Here is a 23,061-nt window from a genome sequence, read left to right on the forward strand (position 1 = left end):
TACAAAATGCAGAATTAGTTGGGGGAGCCCTTCTAGCAGGAATGCCATGACATGAGGTCATACTCTCTGGGAGTCACTTCTCCTTCATCCGTTGAAAATGTATTTATCAAGGACATATTACGTGCTAGGCACCATACTAGTCACTGGGGACAGAGACAAAAACAAAGGCAGTTTCCCTTCCTTCAAGAAGCTTTCATTCTGACGGGGTGCAGCTTGTATGCCTAAAAATACATAATATACATACAAAAAGTGCATACAAAGTAACTTCTCCAAGCAAGAGGAGGCTAGCCACTAGAGGATAACAGAACAGTCCTGTCTTGTAGGCTAAGCTTTGAGGGAAACCAAGGATTCTATGAGACAGAAATGAATAGAGAATGCATTCCAGGCTTGTGCAAAGGCCTGGACACACATGCACACCTGATGAAGGATGAGTGCTGTAGCACCATGTGTAAAGAGAGTTCCCACCAGCTCACTTTGGCTTGAAAAGAGTGCAGAGATAAAGCACAATGAGCCAGGAAAGGTAGGGAGAAGTCAGGTAGGAGAATTCAATTTTATAATAGTTTATTGGGAGTAGATTCAATACTATTTTGTTTCTATTTTAACAATTTGTTTTGAAGATTAAGATGCAGTGCTACCTTTGAGAACAGACAGAAGAGCACAGAGCATAGAGTTGTTCTAGAAAACAAAGAATATCCATGTATAATCTCTATCAAATTGTTTAATTTCACTATGATTACAACCCCTCAGGTAGGTGGCACTGCCCGATACTCCCTGTTATCAAGCTCCTAGAATAAAAGGAAGAACAAATAGTTTGGATGGAAAGAAGTGAGACCTTGACAGTCAGGAGCATATCCAGGTCTAAGTAACAGCACAAAGAGAGGTTCCGTTTCCATGTCTGAGGGTATGCCAACTGTCCAGTACAAAATGTTTACAACCTAAGAGCTCTATCTGATTCAGGAAGGATTTCCACTGACCAACAGAGATTTAGGCCTATAGACTTGAGGAACTGAACAATCTGTAACAGTGTGGGCATCAAGTCTGCCACTGAGCAGGTATGTCACAAATGTATGACAGATTTCCTATCAATACCAGTTTGGCCATTTCCTCCTGAAACAGAACCTAGGGGGACCACTTCAGAAAGAATGAGAAGAATGACCTTGGGACTATGTATGTTAAGTTTTACCAGTATTTTTTTTTAATGGGGGAGACATTTAAACAGAGGTTTGTCTGAAAAATATCTGAGGGTTTTAATGGACTGCAACTTCAGTGAGTTGGCAGTGTCATGGGGAAGCCAAAACAACTAATGCAATCTTGGACTTCATTGAGACACAGCATCCAGGAATAAGAAGGTGATGTCATCAGACCCATATATATGAAGTTTAAGAAGGACACAGCCAAGCTCAGGAGCACCCAGAGGAAGGCAGCAAAAGTAATAAAGGGTCACAAAAGCATGCTATAATGATAACTGAAGGAACTGGAGATATTTAAGCCTAAGGAAGGGAAGATTCAGGGAAGATAGGATAGCTAGCTTCAATTATTTGAAGGCTATCATATGAAAGAAAGATTGTACTTATTTTGTTTTGTTCCTGAGTTTAAAACCAAAAGGGATGGTAGAAGATGAGGAGGTAAAAAGAGTCCTCCAGTACTAGAGAAATCATTGAATTTAGAGATGAATAACTTCCTAACAATTTCAACTACCTCAATATAGAATGAGTCGCTGAGGGAAATACTAACTTTCTCCTTTTTAGATGTCTTCAAGAAGAAGCTGTATAACCACTTGTTAAGTAAATTGCAACAGGGATTCCTTCTTGGGTATGAATTGAACTAGAAACCCCCATTCTGTGAAATGTTTTCTGGATTAAATGACAATGTAAATGTAAAGAGAAACCCAGAGAGACTACATGTCTCTATAGTGAAAGAGTGAACAGAGGACCACAAGGATGGAGAGGAAAGTGAGGACCATGAGACAAGTGCACAGAAGTTGGTCAGCTTGACCCCAATGTAGTATATATAATCCCTTTTAGCATGTTTTATATTCCCATATAGCTGTGACAAGGGATCAGCCTTGCTAAAACTATTCACACGATGGCTGAGGTGTTAACCACATCAGAAACTTGAATATCTGGAGAATCGACCTCTTGCTGTAGTGGATCAGCTGTGGGACAAGAGGCAAAGGGGTATGGTCTTAAGACTGACTCTCAGCTCTACCATCTAGCAAGTTCACCATGAGCAAATTCACTTTCCTTCCCCAAGGCTGTTTTCTCCTTTGTGAAAGCATGAAAATGATATCTGCACTCCCTACTTCACAGATCTAAAGTGAGGAAGGGGCTGAAATTACCACAGACTTGGCTTAGATCAGGAGTTCCTGGAAAGCAGGGATTATGTTTTGTTTTGCCTAAGGGGAGGTGCCTTTCTCTATATCCTTGGCTTTTAGCACACTACCTGGCCAAGGGAAACACTTCAGTTGCTTATTATTAACTGACTGAACTGAACCAGGAGATTCTTTTGACTATAAAAAAAGAGATAATATCAAGGAACTTTAGACAAATGGCTTCACCTCATGAGATCCTGACTTCCTAATTTCTAAAGTGGAAATATCCCCAACAGTCCTTGCCTTTCTCAGATCCTTGTGGTATTGAAACAGAGGACAAGTGCTCAAATGATTTTTGCTATGTTGAGGTTGGACTAGAGAAATCACAGAGTTTAGACATGAGAAGAAGTCATGAAGTCCTGCCTTCTAATTTTACATATGAGGAATCTGAGACCCAAAAAGGTTAAATTACTTGCATAAAATCCCTTAACCAAAAATCAAAAGAGTCAAGAGTCAAATTCGGTATTTGAGACTCAGTGCAATCCAATGGAAAGCACATTGGTACTGAAATCTGTGAGCCTGGATTCAAATCTTCCCTCTTACACTTACTACTTATGTGATCTTAGAAAAGTCACAATCTTCCTGGACTTCCATGTCTTCCAACATAAACCAGGAAAGTTGGACTAGGCAGCCTCTAATGAACCTCCAGATCTAGCTTAATGACTCTATATCCAGTGTCCCTCCCACTACACTAATACTGACTTTTTACCAGTAGGTATAGTTTGTGCCTGAGCTGGGTGATCCTGCCACACCACCTGGAATAGTCAACCTCCAGTCACTTAGGATACTAAGATTTTAAGTAAGTTCGTTTATGAGAAAGCATTTTAAAGATAGCCACACTAAATAAATATAAAGGGAATATTAATCTATGTATGCAGAATGCATGAAATCAATTCAATAATAATTTACATGTAGCTTCAGTAACAATTAGTAATTGAGCCAGGGATATGATTATGCATGCCACCTGGTGGCATGTCACATAATAGCAAGAGGGCACAAAGATCAGATATATTCATTTTAGTACTGTTGTATTTTTTCCCCTTGACCTTGTGATTTTATATGTGTAAGGAACTCCCTGGGAGGGCATTCCACTACCAGGCAGATGATATCTTTCCTGCAACTATAAAAGTTCCTCAACTAAAATTGAGCCATCACCTGAGTGACTTTCTTTACACACAAAACCAGGAGTCAAGAGCTAGGCCTCCCATGGGCCTGATCTTCTGCAAGCTAAGACTAGCTCTCTAACTACTATGCCAAGCTTTCTTCAGTTAAGGGCCCACCAGTGCCCATGAATTAGGTAAAGTCTCCAGCAGGCCATTTCTTCAAGGTAAGTAAGTTCACCTGCCCTTAGAACTACTCATAAGGCTTTCCTGTCTATCTCCCAATAGAGTTCGGGGGATTCTATTTACAACTCCTGGGATAAGACGGAGATAATTAACCTCATTCCTTAGGTGAGAAAATGAAGATAGATAAAAGTTCAGGGACTCTTGAAGGTCATAGAATGGTGGCAGCACAGACAAGAACCCAGGTTCAAATCTCTTTTCATTCTATGCCAAGGAGCACAAGAGCATTTACATGAGCCCAGGGACCTATCCATCAAGTGTTGTTGATCAGTAATGCTAACTATAATCAATAGATAAAGGATCACAAAATCAGAACCCCGAGAAACTATTTCTACCTACCTCCTCTAATAGTTGAGGAAAACAAGGTTTAGTGAGGTCAGCTCTAACACAACCTAGTCTGAGGTATTTTCCCAGAGAATAAATCTGATTTAAACACCAGCTTCTTCTTGGAAGAATTTCCATCAAGAGAAACTTACCCTCTTCTGAAGGGAATTCGGTCATGCCCCTCATGTGGCTTGTGTTACACTTTAAATCCTGGTATAGTTATTTGTGCCCATGTCTTGAGCCCCTCCTACTAAACTAAAGCTTTTTTCTTTTTTAGGTTTTTGCAAGGCAATGGGGTTAAGTGGCTTACCCAAGGCCACATAGCTAGGTAATTATTAAGTGTGTGAGGCCACATTTGAATTCAGGTTCTCCTGACTCCAGGGCCAGTGCTCTATCCACTGAACCACCTAGCTGCCCCTTAAACTATTAGCTTTTTAATGGTAGTGGTTGTGTCCATTCTCATTTATCTATCCTGGGACCTAACACAGCATTTTGTATACAGTAAGCAATGTTGAATAAACAATAAGGGAATGAATATGACAGTGCTATCCTCTCCCAAGGGACCCCAGTGTGGTATAGTAGAACTAATGGAAGTTGGACTACAACTTTGGCTCAAATTTCAATTCAACCTCATTATGTGGCCATGAAACCCTGTTAGAGTTCATCTATAAAAGGAGCAGACTGACTAGAGAGATTTAAAGTCACTTCTAACTGAAATCTACAATTCCATGATCTGTAAAATGAACAAATTAGATGAGGTAATTTTTAAAGTTTCTTCAAGGTTTGTGTAGTTTACAAATCTATGATTTAGATTTTTTTGATGGATATTTGCTTCTGGCAGTTGAACATGAAGAAAAACTCAAGCCATATCTAAGACAAAATGGAAAACTGAGGTCTCAATTTTTGGGGGGCGGGGGGAGATTTTTGCAAGACAATAGGGTTAAGTGACTAGCCAAAGGTCATACAGTTAAGTAAGTACCAAGTAATACAAACAAGTTCAAATTTCTCCATTTTTATCCCAGCTCTCTTCTTTCTTCAATGTACAAACTTACTGAAAAAGCTATCTATACCTCAACTCTCTACTTCCTCACTCCTCAGTCTTTTTGGTGAGGCTTCTGTCTCTACTTCTCTGCCTGGATTGTTCCTTCCAATGTCACCAATGATTATAATAACCTATTACAATGGCCTATTTTCATTCTCATCCTCTGTCTTCTCTGCAGCTTCTGATATTGTTGACTACTCTTCAGACTGGATACTCTTTTGATTTAATGACAGTGCATGCTCTTGGCTCACCTTCCTTGATTAGTTCCTCATTCCCTTGAGAAAGTCTCCCAAGATTTTACCCCTTGTCCTTTCTACTTTTTTCTACAACTTTTCCATTTGCAGTCTCATTAACTCCCTTTAACTACCCATCATTTTCCTACCCAAATATCTTCCAAATTTGTATCCAGATCTTACCCCACTGATCTTCTAACTAGCATCCTACTGTCCACCAGATATTTCTACCTGGATGACCCAAAACTTCAGAAGGTCCAAAGCTGAGTCTGCTTTCCCTTTCCCTCAGCACTTGCTTTCTCACCTAACTTTACTTTTTTTTCTGTTAGTCACACCATCATTTTCTCCATCATCCATGTTTATAATTTGGAGTTAGTGATTCTTACCTCCCTCAAATTTCTAGTTACCAAATCCTGCAGATTCTACCTTCATAATACCTCTTTACATCTGTCTCCTCCTCTCTTTTCCCTACTTGTCTGAAGCTAATGAAATAGATTCCTAACAGGTTTTCTCAATTCTACTTTTAACGTTCAGACCATCCTTCATGTTACTATCTTGAATAATCTCACTTCTCCATGGATTTCATTGATGCATTCCTCTACTCAAAAATCTTCAGTGGTACCAGAAGAACATTGTACACCCTAACAGCAACATGGGTTTTTTTTTTTAAAAGAAAGATTTTGGGGGTGGCTAGTGACGCAGTAGATAGAGCACCAGCCCTGTAGTCAGGAGTACCTAAGTTCAAATTTGGCCTCAGACACTTAATAATTACTAGCTGTGTGGTCTTGGGCAAACCACTTAACCCTATTGCCTAACAAAAAAAAAAAAAAACAGCCCTAAAGATTTTATTTATTTTGAGTTTTACAATTTTATCCCTATTCTTGCTTCCCTCCTCCCACCCCCACAGAAGGCAGTCTGTTAGTCTTTACACTGTTTCCATGGTATACATTGATCTAAGTTGAAAGTGATGAGAGAGCAATCATATCCTTAAGGAAGAAAAATAAAGTATAAGAGATAGCAAAATTACCTAATAAGATAACTTTTTTTCCCCAAACTGAAGCAAGATGATCAATCTTAATGGACTTGCTCATTCCATCAGTGCACAATCAGGGACAATTTTGGGCTATCTGCAATGGAGAATACCATCTGTATCCTGAGAAAGAATTGTGGAATTTGAACAAAAACCAAAGACTATTGCCTTTAACTTAAAAAAACAAACAAATCATAATCTTATTATGTAATTTTGCTCTCATATTTTATTTTTTTCTTTAAGGATATGATTTCTCTCTCAACACATTCAACTTAGATCAATGTATAGCATGGAAACAAGGTAAAGACTAACAGATTGCCCTCTGTGGGGGGGTGGGAAGAGGGAAGCAAGATTGGGGGAAAACTGTAAAATCCAAAATCAAATAAATAAATAAACAAACAAACAAATAAATAAATAAATAGTAAAATTTAAGAAATTTTCATTGCTTGCAAGGGAATCTTTGATTAGCCTTACATTCTTCATGTATTCCTGCCTCTAAGTCTTTTCTAAGGCTGTTCTCTCTGCCTGAAATATCCTCTCCCTTTTTTCTTATTAAATTCCTTTATCCATCCTTTAAAAATCAACTCAAATGTCACAGAAATCCTTTGTTTATTATAACCGTGATATTTTTCCTGCTCAGATCATAGATCATACAAAGCACACTAGGCAATTTCCTAATGCAACAATTATTTGTATGATACTTGTCTCTATGCCTGTTCTAGAACTCAATTACAACAAACTCCATGAGGGAGGGACTGTTTTCCATTTTATTTAAACTTTGTGTTTCCCTAGCCATAAGAACAATGTGTAGACCATTGCATCTAATGTGTTTAAGATGAATGAACTAGGAGCAGAGCAAGTCTGAAATAAGAGGTAGATCAGAAGTTCATATAAAACTTAGTGAAAAAGGGCATGTTACATGGAGGAGAGAAGGAGTATGAGTTTCCAAATGACTCTCCACTGAATTGTACATCAATATTTTATAACAATCCAAAAAGTAAATCAGAAAAGAACAAAGACCATTCTTCCCAGAGACCTTGAGGACCCTGAATAGAAGTAGCAAGATGCTAGATTCCTAAAAAGTGCTTTCCAGTAAGATATAAAATGAAATGCTATCAGAAACAAAAAAAATAGGAATATGTGTGTATGCATTTGTATACATATATAAACATATTTCCATGTGTACATTTATATATAAGTAAAAATTGAGACATTAGATGCAAAAAGAAAGACAAATCATATAAGGAAAGCATTATACTGATAATGACATGAGGAGCATGGAAGGAATGAGAAAAATGTTGGATGAGAATGAGAAAATGAGAAAACTTGGAATGGAGAGAACTGAGCTCTTCAACATATTAGTTGTGTTATCTCAAGCAAGTCAATTCACCATCTTAGTTGTCTTACCTACAAAATGAGGAAAATAAAACCTGCTTCTCCAGGTGTTATATAAATCATTATAAGAAAGTTATCAGGGCAGCTAGGTGGTGCAGTGAATACAGTATCAGTTCTGGAGTCAGGAGAACCTGAGTTCAAATCCAGCCTCAGACACTTAATTACCTGGCTATGAAACCTTGGGCAAGTCACTTAATCCCAATGCCTTGCACAAACTAAAAAAAAAGTTATCATGTAAATGATAAAAGCAGATGATTGAAAGAAGTCGTTTCAATGTAATATGAGGCTCTAATTTTGGGGTAAGAAGATCTTTAAAAAGTTCAGTAGCCCCTGCCAAGTTAAGAGAAAAAGAAAGTGGAGAACCAAGCAAAAGGGTGGTAGAGAGGGGGGCTAGATTTGGAGCAAGGGGCTCTGGTTTAAATACTACATCTCCTTTTAATAGCTGTGACCTCTGGTTAAGTCGAAACACTGCTCTGGATTTGTTTCTATAAAATGAAGCAGCTGGGAAAGATGACTGCTAAGGTGACACCATCTCTGTCCCAACCCTTTGGCCCTAAAGAGGGTCTGATTGGGGCAAAGTCACATCAAGCCAACCTACCAACGCTAACAGTGAAAAAACTTGTTAATAACAGTTTGATGAGCACAGACAGAATTGGTTAAAGTACTAGATTTATTCAAGATCTAAGAGGACAAGATCTAATTACAAGGCCAAAAAGACAGAGTACAAATGCTAGAGCAAGAAACCTTCTCATGAGCAATCTGATGATTGGAAAGATGAAAGGCAGCTAAATGACATACACATCAAGCACATGTGTCTGTGAATGTACATGAATATATGGTTAGATAGATGTAAAAACATATTAAAAGTAGAAGCAATTCTGGGCAAGGCCCAAGAAGTAAATTACAGTTGAAAAGAGGCAATGAAGAGTTCACCCAGCTTCTTCATTCAGTCTCTGGTCACCTCCATAAAAAGAGAAACTGGAGAGAATCCAAAGATTAGACATACAAAGATAGTTGGGTTTGGTTTTTTTTTTTTAGGTTTTTGCAAGGCAAACAGGGTTAAGTGGCGTGCCCAAGGCCACACAGCTAGGTAATTATTAAGTGTCTGAGACCGGATTTGAACCCAGGTACTCCTGACTCCAGGGCCAGTGCTTTATCCACTACACCACCTAGCTGCCCCTCAAGGATAGATTTAATGTGAATAAAGGAATGAAGATATTTGGGTAATCAAGGACCCAGATGAGAGTTTTTTAATGGTAGGAAGATAAAAATCAAAGCAATACTTCCTTGGTCTGGTAAATAGGAGCTATATAATTAAAGGCTAAATTAAATACACTTCACCCAACAGAGAAGAGTATTGGTTAATCTAGGGATCTTAAAAAAAAATGGAGGATCTATTTGAGGTGACATTGAGCTGCTTAGGGGGTGAGGGAAAGATGCACTGATGGTCTTAGAAAGAAGAACTAGCCATCCACTGGAGAAAAGTTAAACTGTGACACAAGAATGAAATGGACTATTATTATTCAGTACGAAATGACTAGTATGATGAAGACAGAGATGCATGGAAAAGTTCTTTATGTGAATTGATGCAAAGTAAATTGAACAGAATCAAGAAAAATCTAAATGTGAAGAGATAAAGCAACAGCGGGTTAGTTAATGGATTATGAACTTTTTTTCTACCTTATATAGCCAACTACTAAGGTGTGGCAGGGCTGTATTCTCTATCAAGTAAAAAATGTACCTGGAGATCATGGTACCTAGAAGTCATGTATCCATGCAATGTTAAAATAAGATACTCTCATGTAAGCTATATTCCTAAAGAAGTCAGTGTTCCTTAAATATTCCTATTTAAATATCACCAATCCTACCCACTCCTGCCTGTTGTAATCCAAAAAAAATTTTTCTTATGAAGCTTAAGTCTGGATTAAATTCTTATTATTTTATCTAACATTTATAAACTGCTTTTTTTTTTTGGTTTTTGCTAGGCAATGGAGTTAAGTGGCTTGCCCAAGGCCACACAGCTAGGTAATTATTAAGTGTCTGAGGCCAGATTTGAACTCAGGTACAGGACCTGACTTCAGGGCCGGTGCTCTGTCCACTGTGCCACCTAGCCACCCCGTATAAACTGCTTTTTTGATAGGAATCAAATGTGCAGTAGAAAGTACACTTTAAAAAAGCACATATTACATTAACAGCAATATTTTTAAAAAGACACTTATATAAATGTGAATGCACAAAGATCAGAAGATGTTTGTGTCCTTCTCAACTCTTTACTCTTTCCCTTCCATATCCATTCAGTTGTCAAGTCCTATCCATTCTACATTGGTGGCATCTCTTGTATATACCTTTTGCTCTCCTCTGACTCTATCACCACTCAAGTGCAGGCCTTCATCAACTCATGTCTGGATTATTGTGCAAGAGTTCTGGTTGGTCGCCCTGCCTCAAGTCTCTTCCCCACTCCTGTCCATGTTCCACAATTTGTTGACTTGGAACTAAAGGTATTTATTACCTGTGGCATGGCATGGGGGCAATAAGACCATAATCACAACTAGTAATAGAAGCTTAAGGACAAACTACAGAATTCATATAGGTTCTATATATGCCTATACTTCCCAGTCTAGGAGACCAACATGCTGTCTTCTTCCTTTCTCTAGAAATTCCTCAAGACAGCCTGATATCCTGAGAGATAACCCAAACTCCTTTGCTTCTGTGACCAAACATTCTCCAACAGCATCTTACTACTTCCCCTTCTTTAGGCTACTCTCCTACAGGCTTCCCCCCTACCCCCCTCATTCTCGTCCACTTTTGTCTATCTCTCAAGTTTTTGTTCACGAAGTATTCCATTATACACAACAATGAATTACTCTTCAACCACAACTCCATTTCCAGAAGGCCAGTTCCTCAAGATACAACTCAGGTGTTACTTTATTCACAAAGCTGATGTCCTATCCCCAAACCCAAGTTAAAGGACCTCATTAATCTTAAAACATTAGGATTTCTCTCCTTTTATGCTTAACTATGCTATAATTATCTGTTGAATTAATTGAGCTGCCCCATCCTTATGGGTCATCTCTATGAGATGAGGGTTCGTGTCAAATCTATCTTCCAATCTCCAGTACTTATCACTTGGCTGTGCATAAGGAGATATTTAGTAAATGATTTATAAACAAAATTGAAACAAGTTGAGCTAACCCCAGGCTGAGGCAACTCAACAACAGTACTTGACTATTTCCAAAGCAAGGGGTGGAAGAAGCCAATCCTCTCCAACCTACCTTCTTCTTCAGTTTGTGACGTGCTCGCTTGGCTGCCTTGGCACTGTTGAGGGGTTTGGGTTCAGTACTGTTGATGTAGTCCAGCAGTTCGTCCACATCCCGATGGTCCACAGCTGGTTCACCTGGACCACTCCCTGCCAGACCCATCTTCTGGGGCAGCTCCTCTTTCCTCTTGGTCAGCCGCGAGCGCAGCTTCTCTCGGATCTCAGCATAGTTGCGACTTGTCGGGGCAGCGGGGGGCTGGAAGAGGGGCGTCCTGATGTTAGACTCCGAGCTTGGGAAGCCTACACCTTTCCAGCCCCCAATGCAGGCTGTGTAGTGAGACATAAGAACATTCTTCTTTCCAGCACTAGAAGCAAGGGCCAAGTGGCACCAATCCTGCCTCAGCTCAGAGATCCAGCTTCTCCCCTCAGCAGACTCCACTAACTCGGTCCAGGCTCTGAGTCTAGGTGGGATAATCCAGAACTTTCACAGAGTAGCGCAGCTCAGGGTGATGAGAGCCACGCAGAGGATCCAGCTAACTAACCTGCTCCCTCTCCCTGTCTCCTATTGGTCTCCAAGCACTCACTCACCGCGTTGTGTCCAAAGAACTCGCAGTAGCAGCAGTCACAGAATTTCCCATCTTTCTGAGTGGTGGAGGACGAGGTGCAGGAGCTTCGTTCTGAGCTGCTGTCCTCATCCTCTCCCAGTCCCTCATCTGCATCACACGACTGTGGTGGATGGCAGCCCGTACCATTTGTAAACTTGTGCCCCTTGCATCCAGAGTCTCTGCAGACAGAAGCAGACAAGAAGTGAGGATGTGTTTACAGAAGCCAGGGCCAGGTAGAGAGAGGCATTTCTTCACCATATCAAGGACAAGCATTAGTCATGTTTCACTGCCAAAGACCCCGATGCCCTAAATTCAATGGTCTAGGTTGCTGTTGAGTTATCAGAACTCAGGAGAACCCATCCCCCTCCCAGAAGGCACTATGACTTATTTAGGATGACTCAGGAAAGATAAGACTAACCAGAAAGGTCATCCAGGACCCAAGCTGGGAGAGAGTTAGCTTTGGTACTCCCTCCTCAAGCAGCAGCCCCAGTGAGAGCCAACACCGACCAGCAGGGACCAAGGCCCCAGCACCACGCTTCACAGGAACTGACAACGATCCTTTCTCCCAGAGGCCAGGGCCAAAGGCTGAGGTTTAGGTAACAGAGCAGCAAGCTGAAAATAGGGTCCCAATAACAGTCCTCTGAATATCAAAAATGACCAATTTGAACTTTAATCCCTGCTGTGAAAAAGAGGAAGAATGGGACACCAGCTTCTAGGCTGAGGGAAGGAAAGTTCTCACAATGTAGACTGGTCACCTCTGATCTTCTAGTCCTTTCAGGAATGCAAGAAATACCACCCCTCAACTTCCCCCCAAACATTCTTTGGGTTGTTTCCACATTCCTTGACCTTCACAGCCCTAACTACTGCAAATTCACCAATGCTTCTCCCCACTGACCTGTTAGTGCTGGGAAGTTGATGTGAGGCAGCTTGAGGGACCAGAGAGCCAGTGCAGTGCCCGTTGCAGGGGTGATTACACCCTGAGAGTGGAGGAGGCATCTTCAGAAGCGGCATGTTGGCAGATGATAGGTGAGAGCTCTTACATGGTGCTGGGCTATGTGGGGCAGCAATGGCAGCAGCAGGTGACTCCGAAGGTGTCTTGGGCACTGGAGCATGATTGTTGGGGACAGGTGTGGGGAAAGGTGCTGCCTGGGCAGTAGGGGTTAAGTGGGCATGGGGTGGAGATCCAAAGGGTCCTGGGTGCACAGGGATCAGTGATGCTGGTGGCTGGGGATGACCAGTGGGACTGTTGGGGGGTGCGGTGAGGTCTGAGTGCCGGTGATGTTCAGAGGAGTGGAAGGCCTCACCTGTAGGCAGATAGGAGTGAAGAAGTATCAAGGCAGGTCAGGAGAAGAATGGAAGCCAGTCATCTCCATAAAGGGAGGAAGGGAAAGGAATGCATAAATGATTATTTTCACTTTTGTAGGATAAATTGTTTCCCTAAATAGGTACATAGAGGATTAAAGTCAAGTTTATAAAAGAAGACTAATTCCTGAATATAGCCAGTCATTCCACATTCTCCCAAACTTGGGGAGAAAAAAAAAGACCAGGCTCTGGAGCTGGGCATGAATCTTTGTAATGATTCCTTGCCTAATTGCAACCCAAGCAACTTTGTGATCAAAGAAGCAAGAGCGCACTATCACACTGGTGGGCTCCAAAAACATCCTTGGTCATTTTCATCCTGCAGTGTGCTGATATCTGAACATATCATGAATTTCATTAAATTTTTTTTAAAGTCCTGAACAGAGGAGACACCAGCTGTGATCTCTTAAAGTTTACAAGAATTCATCCAAGAACTCTCATTGCAGGAGCTGGGAGCATCATCTTCTTGGGGCAATTAAACTTCAGGTAAGAAATTTTCTTAAGGAAGGGCAGAAAATAAGACCATTCCACAAGGTTTTACAATTTCTGGGATGTGTCTTTTTGAACAGTAGACCAGAAAGGTTGTATTACCACCAGTGGGTAGGGAATCATAGTCAAGAAATTCAATGGGATCCCTCCAGCAAGATGTGGTAAAAGGGACTGACTTTTAAACACTTTTAAACAAGCAAAAAGAATACCAGGAGAGGGTGATAGATGCCTTGCAGTAAAATGAGGTTCAGTATCTGAGTTGACTACAGGCAGTCTGGAATGTGACTGTCTCTTGGAAAGTTAGATGAATGTACCAGGGCAGCTCCTCCCAGACCAGAGGACCTCAGAAGTAGATACTACCACCATCCCTTCTTGTTTGACTAGAACAAGAAGAGCAAAGATATCATCTTCCCTTGAGTTGGGAACCAATAAAGCAACAGGGGTTAGACCACACCTAGATTCCAAGGGAAGTTGGTATGAGCCAATATGGAGAAAGGAAGTTCCAATTCCACTGTCTCCCAACTGGCTAGGCTCAAAAAAAAAAACCCACAAACAAGGCAGAGGGAATATATTGAGGAATAAGCCTCAATCTCCTAGACCAGAGATAGCAGCAAGAAATAAGGAAACAAATATTTCCACTTCTGCTAGGGCAGTTATTGCTGGGCCCCTGCACCTCTGGTCTATCCTGGCAGGAGGTACAGATGTGGTGGGATGAATCTACTGCACATAATCTTGGACCTGCCTGGGAAGTGTTTTGCAGAACTTGAGTGAGGTAGGCAGAGGAGAGCCCCAGGAAACCTCCTGAGAGGAGAGCACCTGGTAACTCAGATCAGGAACCCTTAAGGTGGGGGAGTCTGTCTGATGCAATCTGGAGACCAGGGGAGACTGGCATATTTTTTACTTGAAATAAAGGCAGAGGGAAAGGAGAATTTTTCTTCTGCAGTTTAGGGGGCTTTCTCGGGCACCTCATAGGTTGACTTTTCCATCTCAGAACAGGCTACTTCCAACTCTCTTGGAGGTAAGAAAAGCCCAGAATACTCAGTTGGGCTTTTACACAAAAATAAATATGAGCAAAGTACTATCTGGCTTCCAAAGACTCACAGCACAATATTGCTTTGCTGAGCTCAGCTTCTCAGTTCAGATGCAAGGCATGCTTTTTCTAGGTCTCCTGGTATTGTCACAAAGTCTAAAAAGAATTTTCTAATCTCCCAAATCCCTGAATAATAAGACTAGTACCAAAAAGCCCATCTGATCTATTTACTGATCTCCTGTGGAAGGGAAGAGAATGTCGCTCTGCTCATTTTGCAGGTAGGGAAAATGAAGTCAAGGAAGGGATATCCTTTGTCTAGATCATCAAGACAGTGGGTGTCAATACTGGTGTTAGATATCCAGGGATCTCCTTCTTGGTTTCCTAGTGGATAAACCTCCTGGCACCTTTCTCCCATTGGACATTACTTTGAATAATCCCATCAATTCATGTAATTAATGTGCAGCTGTTAACAGTCATCTAATACAAAGTATTTTTGTAGGTGAGTCTCTCTTTCACTATAGTTAACCAGTACCTAGAAGCCTCATGGCTTGCCTACTGTCCAATTGGAGGGAGAGGGCTCTGGTGAGCTTGAGACTCACCAGGTGCAGCAGAGGGGCCCCCAATAGAGGGGCCCTGCCCGGTACCACCAGCCTGCTGGGAGTTCCAGAGGCCCGAGAGTTTGTGTGCAGACAGGAACGAACTAGGATCCCAGTCCCCTGAGTTCCCATGGCATGAGGAGGAGGAGGAGGACGATGATGATGAAGAAGAAGAAGAGGAAGAAGAGTGGGAGCCACCCCCACAAGATTGTGACTTGCAGCTTGTGTGTGATAATGAGACCTGGAGGAAGGGGAAAAAAATGATCAACACAGAGCACCTTATTTCCTGCAACAACTCCCTCTGCCTGCAGACCCTTGGGAAAGGAGGTCTGCCTGCAGGAACCTCAGCCTCTACCAAGTAACATCTACCATGATCCTGAGAAACAGAGAAAATCAACATCTCATTGCCCTGTTGCAGAAACAAAGCTGGGCCTGAGAGACAGACAGAAAACTGAGCTAGGAGTTAAAGGAGTGTGAGGAATCTTGGGGAAAAGGAAACAAAAGACTGACAGGCAGGCACTCACTCTAAAACTAACAAAGTCTGATAATGGTAGAAATTAGGGAGGGAAGGAGGAAGGGAAGGGAAGGGAAAGGTAAATCATGTTTAAGTATCAGTAGGGCAGGAGTGAGATCATCAAGCTTTTGTAACAAAGAGGCACATGCCTGATTTAAAAAAAATTTTTTTAATTTATTTAAGGCAATGGGATTAAGTGACTTGCCCAAGGTCACACCACTAGGCAATTATTAAGTGTCTGGGACAGGATTTGAACTCAGGTCCACCTGACTCCAGGGCAAGTGATCTATCCATTGTGCCACCTAGCTGCCCCTCTGATTTTGTTTTACGAATTTTTATGGGGCTGATCCTTTGAGGTGGCTAATTCCAAGCTTTCAAAACTCATCCTCAGGCCTCCAAAAGGTCCCGTCTGACTTTCATGATGCTATAAAACTGAGCAGAAGAAATAGGGAGGAATTATGGTACAATGGAAAGAGCACTGGACTTGAGAGTCAGAAGCCTCAGCAGACCTAGTTTTGATTCCCAACTTTGTCACTTACTACTTATGTGACCTTGGACATGTCATTTCACCTGTACAAGATTCATTATCCTCCTCTGTAAAAGGAGGGAGGTTGGTTTAGAAGACCTATAAAGTCCCTTCCAGTTCTTTTTTTTTAAGGTTTTTGCAAGGCAAACGGGGTTAAGTGGCTTGCTCAAGGTCACACAGCTAGGTAATTATTAAGTGTCTGAGGCCGGATTTGAACCCAGGTACTCCTGACTCCAGAGCCAGTGCTTTAACCACTGCACCACCTAGCTGCCTGAGATGAAGTACTCTGGACTCCTGGGCCAGTGCTCTATTCACTGCACTACTTAGCTGCACCCCCCTTCCAGTTCTAATATGAGGTGGAGGAGCAGTCACTGGACCAGAGGTGCTGCCATCCAGTCCAGGCAGCTTTGCCCTTCAGGTTGCTCCCAGACTATCCCAATGAACTAATAGGCCACCTAGTCCTCTCTCCTCTTCCCAAAACCTGATTCCAGAGTTTTGCTGCCACCTCAAAATAGTGACTCCAGCCTCTTGATGCAAGGGTAGGTGGAGTCATCCAACAGAAGTCATCTGAGGGGATATATAAGGAGACATATATATCCCCTCAGAACAGGAACTACAGGATCTTTTCCTAAGGCATCTCCAATGCTATCCTCCACATATCTTGGGATTGGGACAAATTTTGGTTTAAGGGCCTTTCTCTGCAATTGGAGGATACTGTGCACCTACCGCAAGGGGCTGTTCTTGCAGGACCTTCCTTTCCTCATCCTCTACACTCTTTCGACAGGTCTGGCAGATCCACAGAGGCATCTCTCCCAGCAGGTTCTGCACGATCGTTGGCACAAAGTCGGGTGGAAGCCTTTCCCTATTGTGGGAAGGGTCTCCCCACTCCGTGCGCTCCCGATGACATAGCAAGCAGCATGTCTGTACTGACTCATCAGAAGTTGGCAGAACCTGTATGACAAACACAAACAAGGTTTCAAAGGGGATGAGGCTGTAAGGATGAAAAGCGAAGACATCTACTGGGGACCAAGTAGTCAGGGCAGGATTGCTGAGAAGTGGGAAATTCCAGCTTAAAGAGAAATGACCAGGTCTAACTAAAGCTCATTATTTACCCAGTTGTTTATGCAGTCTAAATAGTAATCAGCATGTGATTAAAAAAAAAAGTAGAAAGCCAATCCTATGCTATGGGGTGAACATACATTTGGAAGGGACCATTATATAACTCTACTTGGATCAACCTAGCATAATCTACTGTACAGATCTAGTCATAAGGATGTAACCGATCCAAACTAGGAGGGGTAGGAGGGAAGAGGGAACATGATGGAATTCTAAACCCAACTCAAGAAACAAAACTCTCCATGTTGTATTCTGCACAGCACTGAGAGTCTCTTCTTAAAACTATCTAACTCTAGGGTACTAGACACCCACAAGGAATCCAACCACTGTAGTGATAAAAGTATCAACTTCTCCAGAAAAAAACCTAGTAAGGAAAATGCAATATTCCCAGCATAATGTCATCTCTCAAATTGGGCACAGATACAGAATATTTGCGTTAAGTTATTTTTTGGTTTTGTTTTAATTTGCAGGGTACAGTTATATTGGTACATGCCCCTTATAGAGAGGGGGGGAAGATACATCTAAGTAGTTCCAAAACTATAACAAACTATCTCCTATTGGACTGGATACTCAAAAGAGAGACACTTAGGAGTTCAAGTGATATAAATGATCTTATGATCAACACTTCCATTACTGCTGCTTATGGAGCCTCTGCATAGAGTTGCTTTTGAGAAACTAAGCAGCTGTTTAGTAGTTCCTGCAAAATAAATGGAGAATGGTGATCTAAAGGAAACTCCAGAGGACATTCACAAAAGCTTGGTCCAAGGAGAACAATTGGGAATTTCACAGAAGTACTAAATTTATTGCTGGAAGGGTCACTAGAGATCATCTAGCTTAACATTATCAACTGAAAGTGAGTAAAACAAGGGCCCAGATGAAATCACTTGCCCAAGGTCATACTAGCAGCACAGCTGAGATCTGGAGAACAAGGGATTTCAAATATAGTGAATATTCCTTTTATTCTACCAAAGACACCCAGTCATTTGGGCTTCATAGTTATGAGGTAGCAAGCACAGGCATGGAGCTGACCTTGGCCCTGCCACCTCCCACACAATAAACATTAACCATCTGACCTCATCACTAGTTCATTGGAAATCCAGTTTACCTTGAGGACAGCAACTAGAAGCTTTCTTTTTAAAATAGTTATACACAGAACTTCAAAAAGAAAACTAATTAAGCAAACTTTTATAAGTATTCACAATTCAAAAAATTAATTTCTACATATAGTATTCCATGACAACTTATTAGCTTCTCCTCTATCTCCTATTCATCTCTGCATTTAGGTATCTACTTTTTCTTTTATAAAAGCAGTTTACATTTATCTTTATAATGCTTTAGGGTTTCCAAAGTACTTTCCTCATGATAACTCTGTAAAGTCAGTAGTTTAAGTATTAGTATTTTTATTTTAATGATTAAGAAAAACCTGCCCCAAAGTGAAGTGACTTGCTAGTAAGCAGAAAATCCAGTACTCAAACCCAGGTCTTTTGACTTCAAGGCTAGTGAGTGTCCTTTCTATTGTGATAGATCATGCTACTCCTCAAAAGTAAATGTATATAGTTCCTTTTGGTTCTCTTTTTCTTCACACTGATAACATTTCATTTCAATTTTTCTTCATGTTATACACATTTTAAATGGAATTGTAATCTTCCATTACATTAATCTACTATAACTTATTTAGTCATTCACTATTGGACACTTGGGTTGTTTCCAGTTCTTTGCAATTACAAACAATATTATTCTCTCTCCATGTGTTTGACTGAATCTTTTTTCTTCTTTATAACACTTAGAGGGCATACAATAGGATTGATTACTGGATCAAAGGATATGATTATTTTGGTGATCAGGTCAGAATGAATGTCCAAAAAGAATTCTAATTATATGTATGTGGATACCATTTTCTTCTCAACCCTGCCAAGTATTGAGTTGTGATTTTTGTTAACACACTGGAAGTGACTGACTGGTCCAATATTCCTCAATAACTAGGTGCCCAAGAGGAAGAACCCAAGACAATGCCTACATTACATTCCCTATAACGCTCACCTTGGTTTCAGGACACACAGAATGTCATCCCATGGGAATTTGACTTGAAGGTCCCAGCTATTTAGGAGAGAATAGCAGAAACACAAAGGCTAGGAAGCTGTGCTGCCTCAATCCAGGAGAGGATTTCTCCCTCTACCATCCCTTTCTTTCACCCAGGCCCTGCTTCAGGAGCCCCCGATTTGCTGCATCCTTCCCACCACCCTCCCTCCCCATCCCCCATCTTCCCTCCACTAATCACTGAGCTCCAAAGCTGCCCCAGTAGAGCCTCCTTCTGCCAGCACTCCGCCTCATCGGAGGTGTGCCCTAGGAGGTAAAGCTCAGCCCCCTTCACTGCTCTTTCCTTCCTCTCACCTAATAAACCTGGGGCCCTGAAGGTTCATTCTTTCCCTGAGTGGCATTAAGTACAGAAGGCAATCAATGAGTGAGTGGGACAGCTGGCAAGAGCACAGTGCTATAGCCTGGGGAAAAGACCCTCCTTGTCCACTGAGGGTAAGGAACTCCTAGACAACAGGCAGCACTACTGGGGGGCTGCACTGAAACACATGGGACTCCTGAGTTGGAAGGCCAGAGAGGAAGCTGAAGCACACAGAGAGAAAGGTGTTTTCATTCCCACATTTCCCCCAAAAAATTGAACAGGAGATTTTTCGGGAAATGGGTTTTTTGGTCAGATATTTTCTCAAAATGCTCTAGGAGGAGCATCATATAAATAGATGGAACCTTAGAGATTATCTACCTAGCTCTCTCATTTTACAGATGGGGAAAAGATGAGGATAAGGGAGAGGGTGGAAGCAACTCCCACCCAAAATTATGGAGGTTAAAACCAGGAAAGCAGACACTGAGATTATCAGCCAGGGCCTTAAACTGGTGAGTACTGCCATGTGGCTATCATTAGGTCTAATATAAATGTCTCCCTTTTATGTTTATACAGTGGTATGTTGAAATGTGTGTATGATATATGCATATAAACATTACAGTTTCTATTTTATATGACAAACCTATAAAAAGCCATCCACTTAGAACATTACCTCTCTCAGGGCAAGAATCATTCTTGTCTAACTTTTGAACAAGTAAGATTTGGAATGTTCCTAAGGCAATGGATGAAGAAATGAAGAAGTTCTGCACAATGAAGGTTTGATAGTTTACCTTTTTCCACAATGGCTTGGCTTTAGAACTGAAACCTCATTTCTGAAGGGCAGGCTAGGTTTAGCAAGCAAGGAGCCAAAGGCACATGCCTGTGATCAAATGCCAACCAGGCAGTTGGGATAGGGGGTGGGGTGGGTGGGGATCTGGTCTTCCTCAAGATATTCTGGGACAGCTGTGCCTGTCACATCAAAATGAACCATCTCTTGTTCCCTCTGTTCTGTGACTATGGTAGTATGAGAAGGCTGGACTCTCTCCCTCAGACTCAAGTGCTTCCCCTACCTAGAAGGATTAGCACACTCCTAGCAGGGAGGAGTAGAATGCCACTCCCACTACTATCCCTACCAGATCCTTCCAGCTATATAGTCAGTAGGCAAGGTTGCCATGGTACATTAAAGGGAGATCAGTACCTTATCTGAGAAGAAAATGCACCCAACTCCCTAGAAGAGGACATATCATGAAATCATAAATCTACCCAAGAGTCTCCATAGTTCTGAGAGGATAAAGAATTACAGAACTCTGCCCAGTAGATTAGCACTCCTGCTCTACAGAAGCATTTTTGAGGATTTTCATGGCTGCCGAACTTAACCCTTGGGCCCCTCTCTCCCTTAGAGTACATATTTAGAATTCCCCTCCAAGAAATAAAAGATTTTAGGGACGGCTAGGTGACACAGTGGATAGAGCACTGGGCCCTGGAGTCAGGAGTACCTGAGTTCAAATCCGGCCTCAGACAATAATTACCTAGCTGTGTGGCACTGGGCAATCCACTTAGCCCCACTGCCTTGCAAAAAAAAAAAAAAAAAACCTAAAATAAATAATAAAAGATTTTATATTGTGCATGTTTAATTCTGCCTAGATTTACTCTGAACCTTCATTTATAATCTAACTAATCAATGATAGTCAACTATACAACACTATTTAGCCAGTTATTCCACTGGTCACTGATAGAATCCCAGAACCAGAAAGAATCTCTTGGAACATCTAGCCCAATTCCTAGCTAATCAAGAACCTTAATAAGAGATCATCCAGTCTTTATTTAACTACTTCCAGTAAGAGGGAGTTCAGTATCAATGGAAGCAAGCTGATTCCACTTTAGGACAGTTCTAAATTTTTCCTTCCATGGAAACAAAACATGCCTTTTATGATTTCTACCTGTTACTCCCACTTTCTGCTTTCTAAGGCCAAATAAAACAAGTCTAATTCCTGTCCTAGGTGAAAGCCTTTCATTTGAAGACAGCTTTTAGGTCTCCCCCCCTCCCTGCCAAGTATTCACTTCTCCAGACCAAACCTTCTCAGTTCCTTCAGCTAATCATTATATGATGTAGCTTTAAGTTCCCTCACAATAATCCTAGATGACATCTTCTAGAAATGCTCCAGTTTTCTAATGATCTTCCTAAAATGTGGTACTGAGAGTTGAAAATCTAAATCCAGATGTGATGGAACTAGGGCTGAATAAAGCAACAAACAGCCTCTATTAATGCAACATAGGACTCCATTAGATTTTTGGTAGTCAGGTAGCCCTGTTTATTCATATTGAACTTGCAGTTCACTATAACCTCCAAACCCTTTTCAGTTTAGAAACAATTTTTATCCACACGTCCATCTCTACATGGTACAATTTTTTTGCTTCCAAGTGTAGGATTTCATAGGTATCCCTATTAAATTTCATCTTATTATATTTGGGGCTCATCATTCCAACCTAAGCTATTTTTGGATCCTTATTAAATGTTTTGCATAGATTATATAATGCATTAGCAATTTCTAACTTCATGTTACCTACAAATATGCCTTTGGTCAATTCATCAATGCCAACAAATTGATTAGGATGAAGGACAAATTCCTAGAGTATTCCACTAAAGGCTTTTCTTTAGGTGGTTTTGGATCACCATTCTGGTAAATGAGGTTAAGTTACGATAACTCTTAACTGGTTCCACATCAGCCTAACTATGTTATCAACTAGAACATATCTTTCCCCATAAAGGATACTTTAAAACTCTGATAAAATACAAACATGTAAAGAATTCTGGAGATCATCTACTTTAATAACCTCATTTTATATATGAGAAAAATGAGTCTCTTAGATATTCAATGGACTGTCCAAGATCACAAACGTAGTGAAGAACTGGGATTCAAAGTTACATCCTTTTGAAGCCAAAAATTGGAAAATGTACTGGATTTTGCTGTCAAATGCCTTGCTGAAATACAAGTATATAATGATATTCCTGGCATTACCTGATCTACCTATTTAATAAAAATTAGGATTAAAAAATGGATATTGGTATCTTTGGCTTTCACTTCACATACATTTTCCTGTAAAATGGTGAACAAAAACACTGGTTGCAAGAAGTGCTGAAATTTCTAAAGAATTTCATCAGCATTATAGATAATCCACTTTATCTCCTCTTTCTCTTGAGGGGCTTCAAGAACTATGGGTGTGGAAAAGCATGCATACTGACATACTTAGCTGGTAGCTTTGCTGAACTGCTCATTTACCCTTTTTGTTTTTAATTTTTTGTTATGAGATCTGGATTGCTGGTAGCAATGTACATTTTCAGAAATGAAGGCACAAAACATACCAATACAAATTTTTTTAAATTATGTTGAATAAATAGGCATTATATAATTGATATAAATATATGAACAAAAATCAAT

At 41.0% G+C, this 23,061-nt stretch overlaps 1 protein-coding gene across 11 annotated transcripts in view; it reads right to left on the reverse strand.

The window, feature by feature from the left end:
* The window catches only part of FAM193B (family with sequence similarity 193 member B), a 41,073-nt gene that overhangs the window by 7,317 nt on the left and 10,695 nt on the right, over positions 1 to 23,061 (reverse strand). For 10 of the 11 annotated variants that reach the window (XR_012473727.1, XR_012473726.1, XR_012473728.1 and 7 more), the window contains 6 exons: positions 19,270 to 19,326; positions 16,840 to 17,064; positions 15,077 to 15,314; positions 12,495 to 12,903; positions 11,583 to 11,778; positions 11,011 to 11,250 (listed from right to left, as the gene is read on the reverse strand). Coding sequence is in view for 8 of the 11 variants with exons in the window: in XM_074212290.1 (XP_074068391.1) it covers positions 11,011 to 11,250; positions 11,583 to 11,778; positions 12,495 to 12,903; positions 15,077 to 15,314; positions 16,840 to 16,920 (1,164 nt within the window). In the remaining 3 variants the exon portion in view is untranslated. The remainder of the gene's footprint in view (positions 1 to 11,010; positions 11,251 to 11,582; positions 11,779 to 12,494; positions 12,904 to 15,076; positions 15,315 to 16,839; positions 17,065 to 19,269; positions 19,327 to 23,061) is intronic. The other variant, XM_074212291.1, reaches the window with a different exon arrangement.

The sequence above is a fragment of the Macrotis lagotis genome, chromosome 1, assembly GCF_037893015.1.
Source record: "Macrotis lagotis isolate mMagLag1 chromosome 1, bilby.v1.9.chrom.fasta, whole genome shotgun sequence".
In the NCBI taxonomy this organism is placed as follows: domain Eukaryota; kingdom Metazoa; phylum Chordata; class Mammalia; order Peramelemorphia; family Peramelidae; genus Macrotis; species Macrotis lagotis.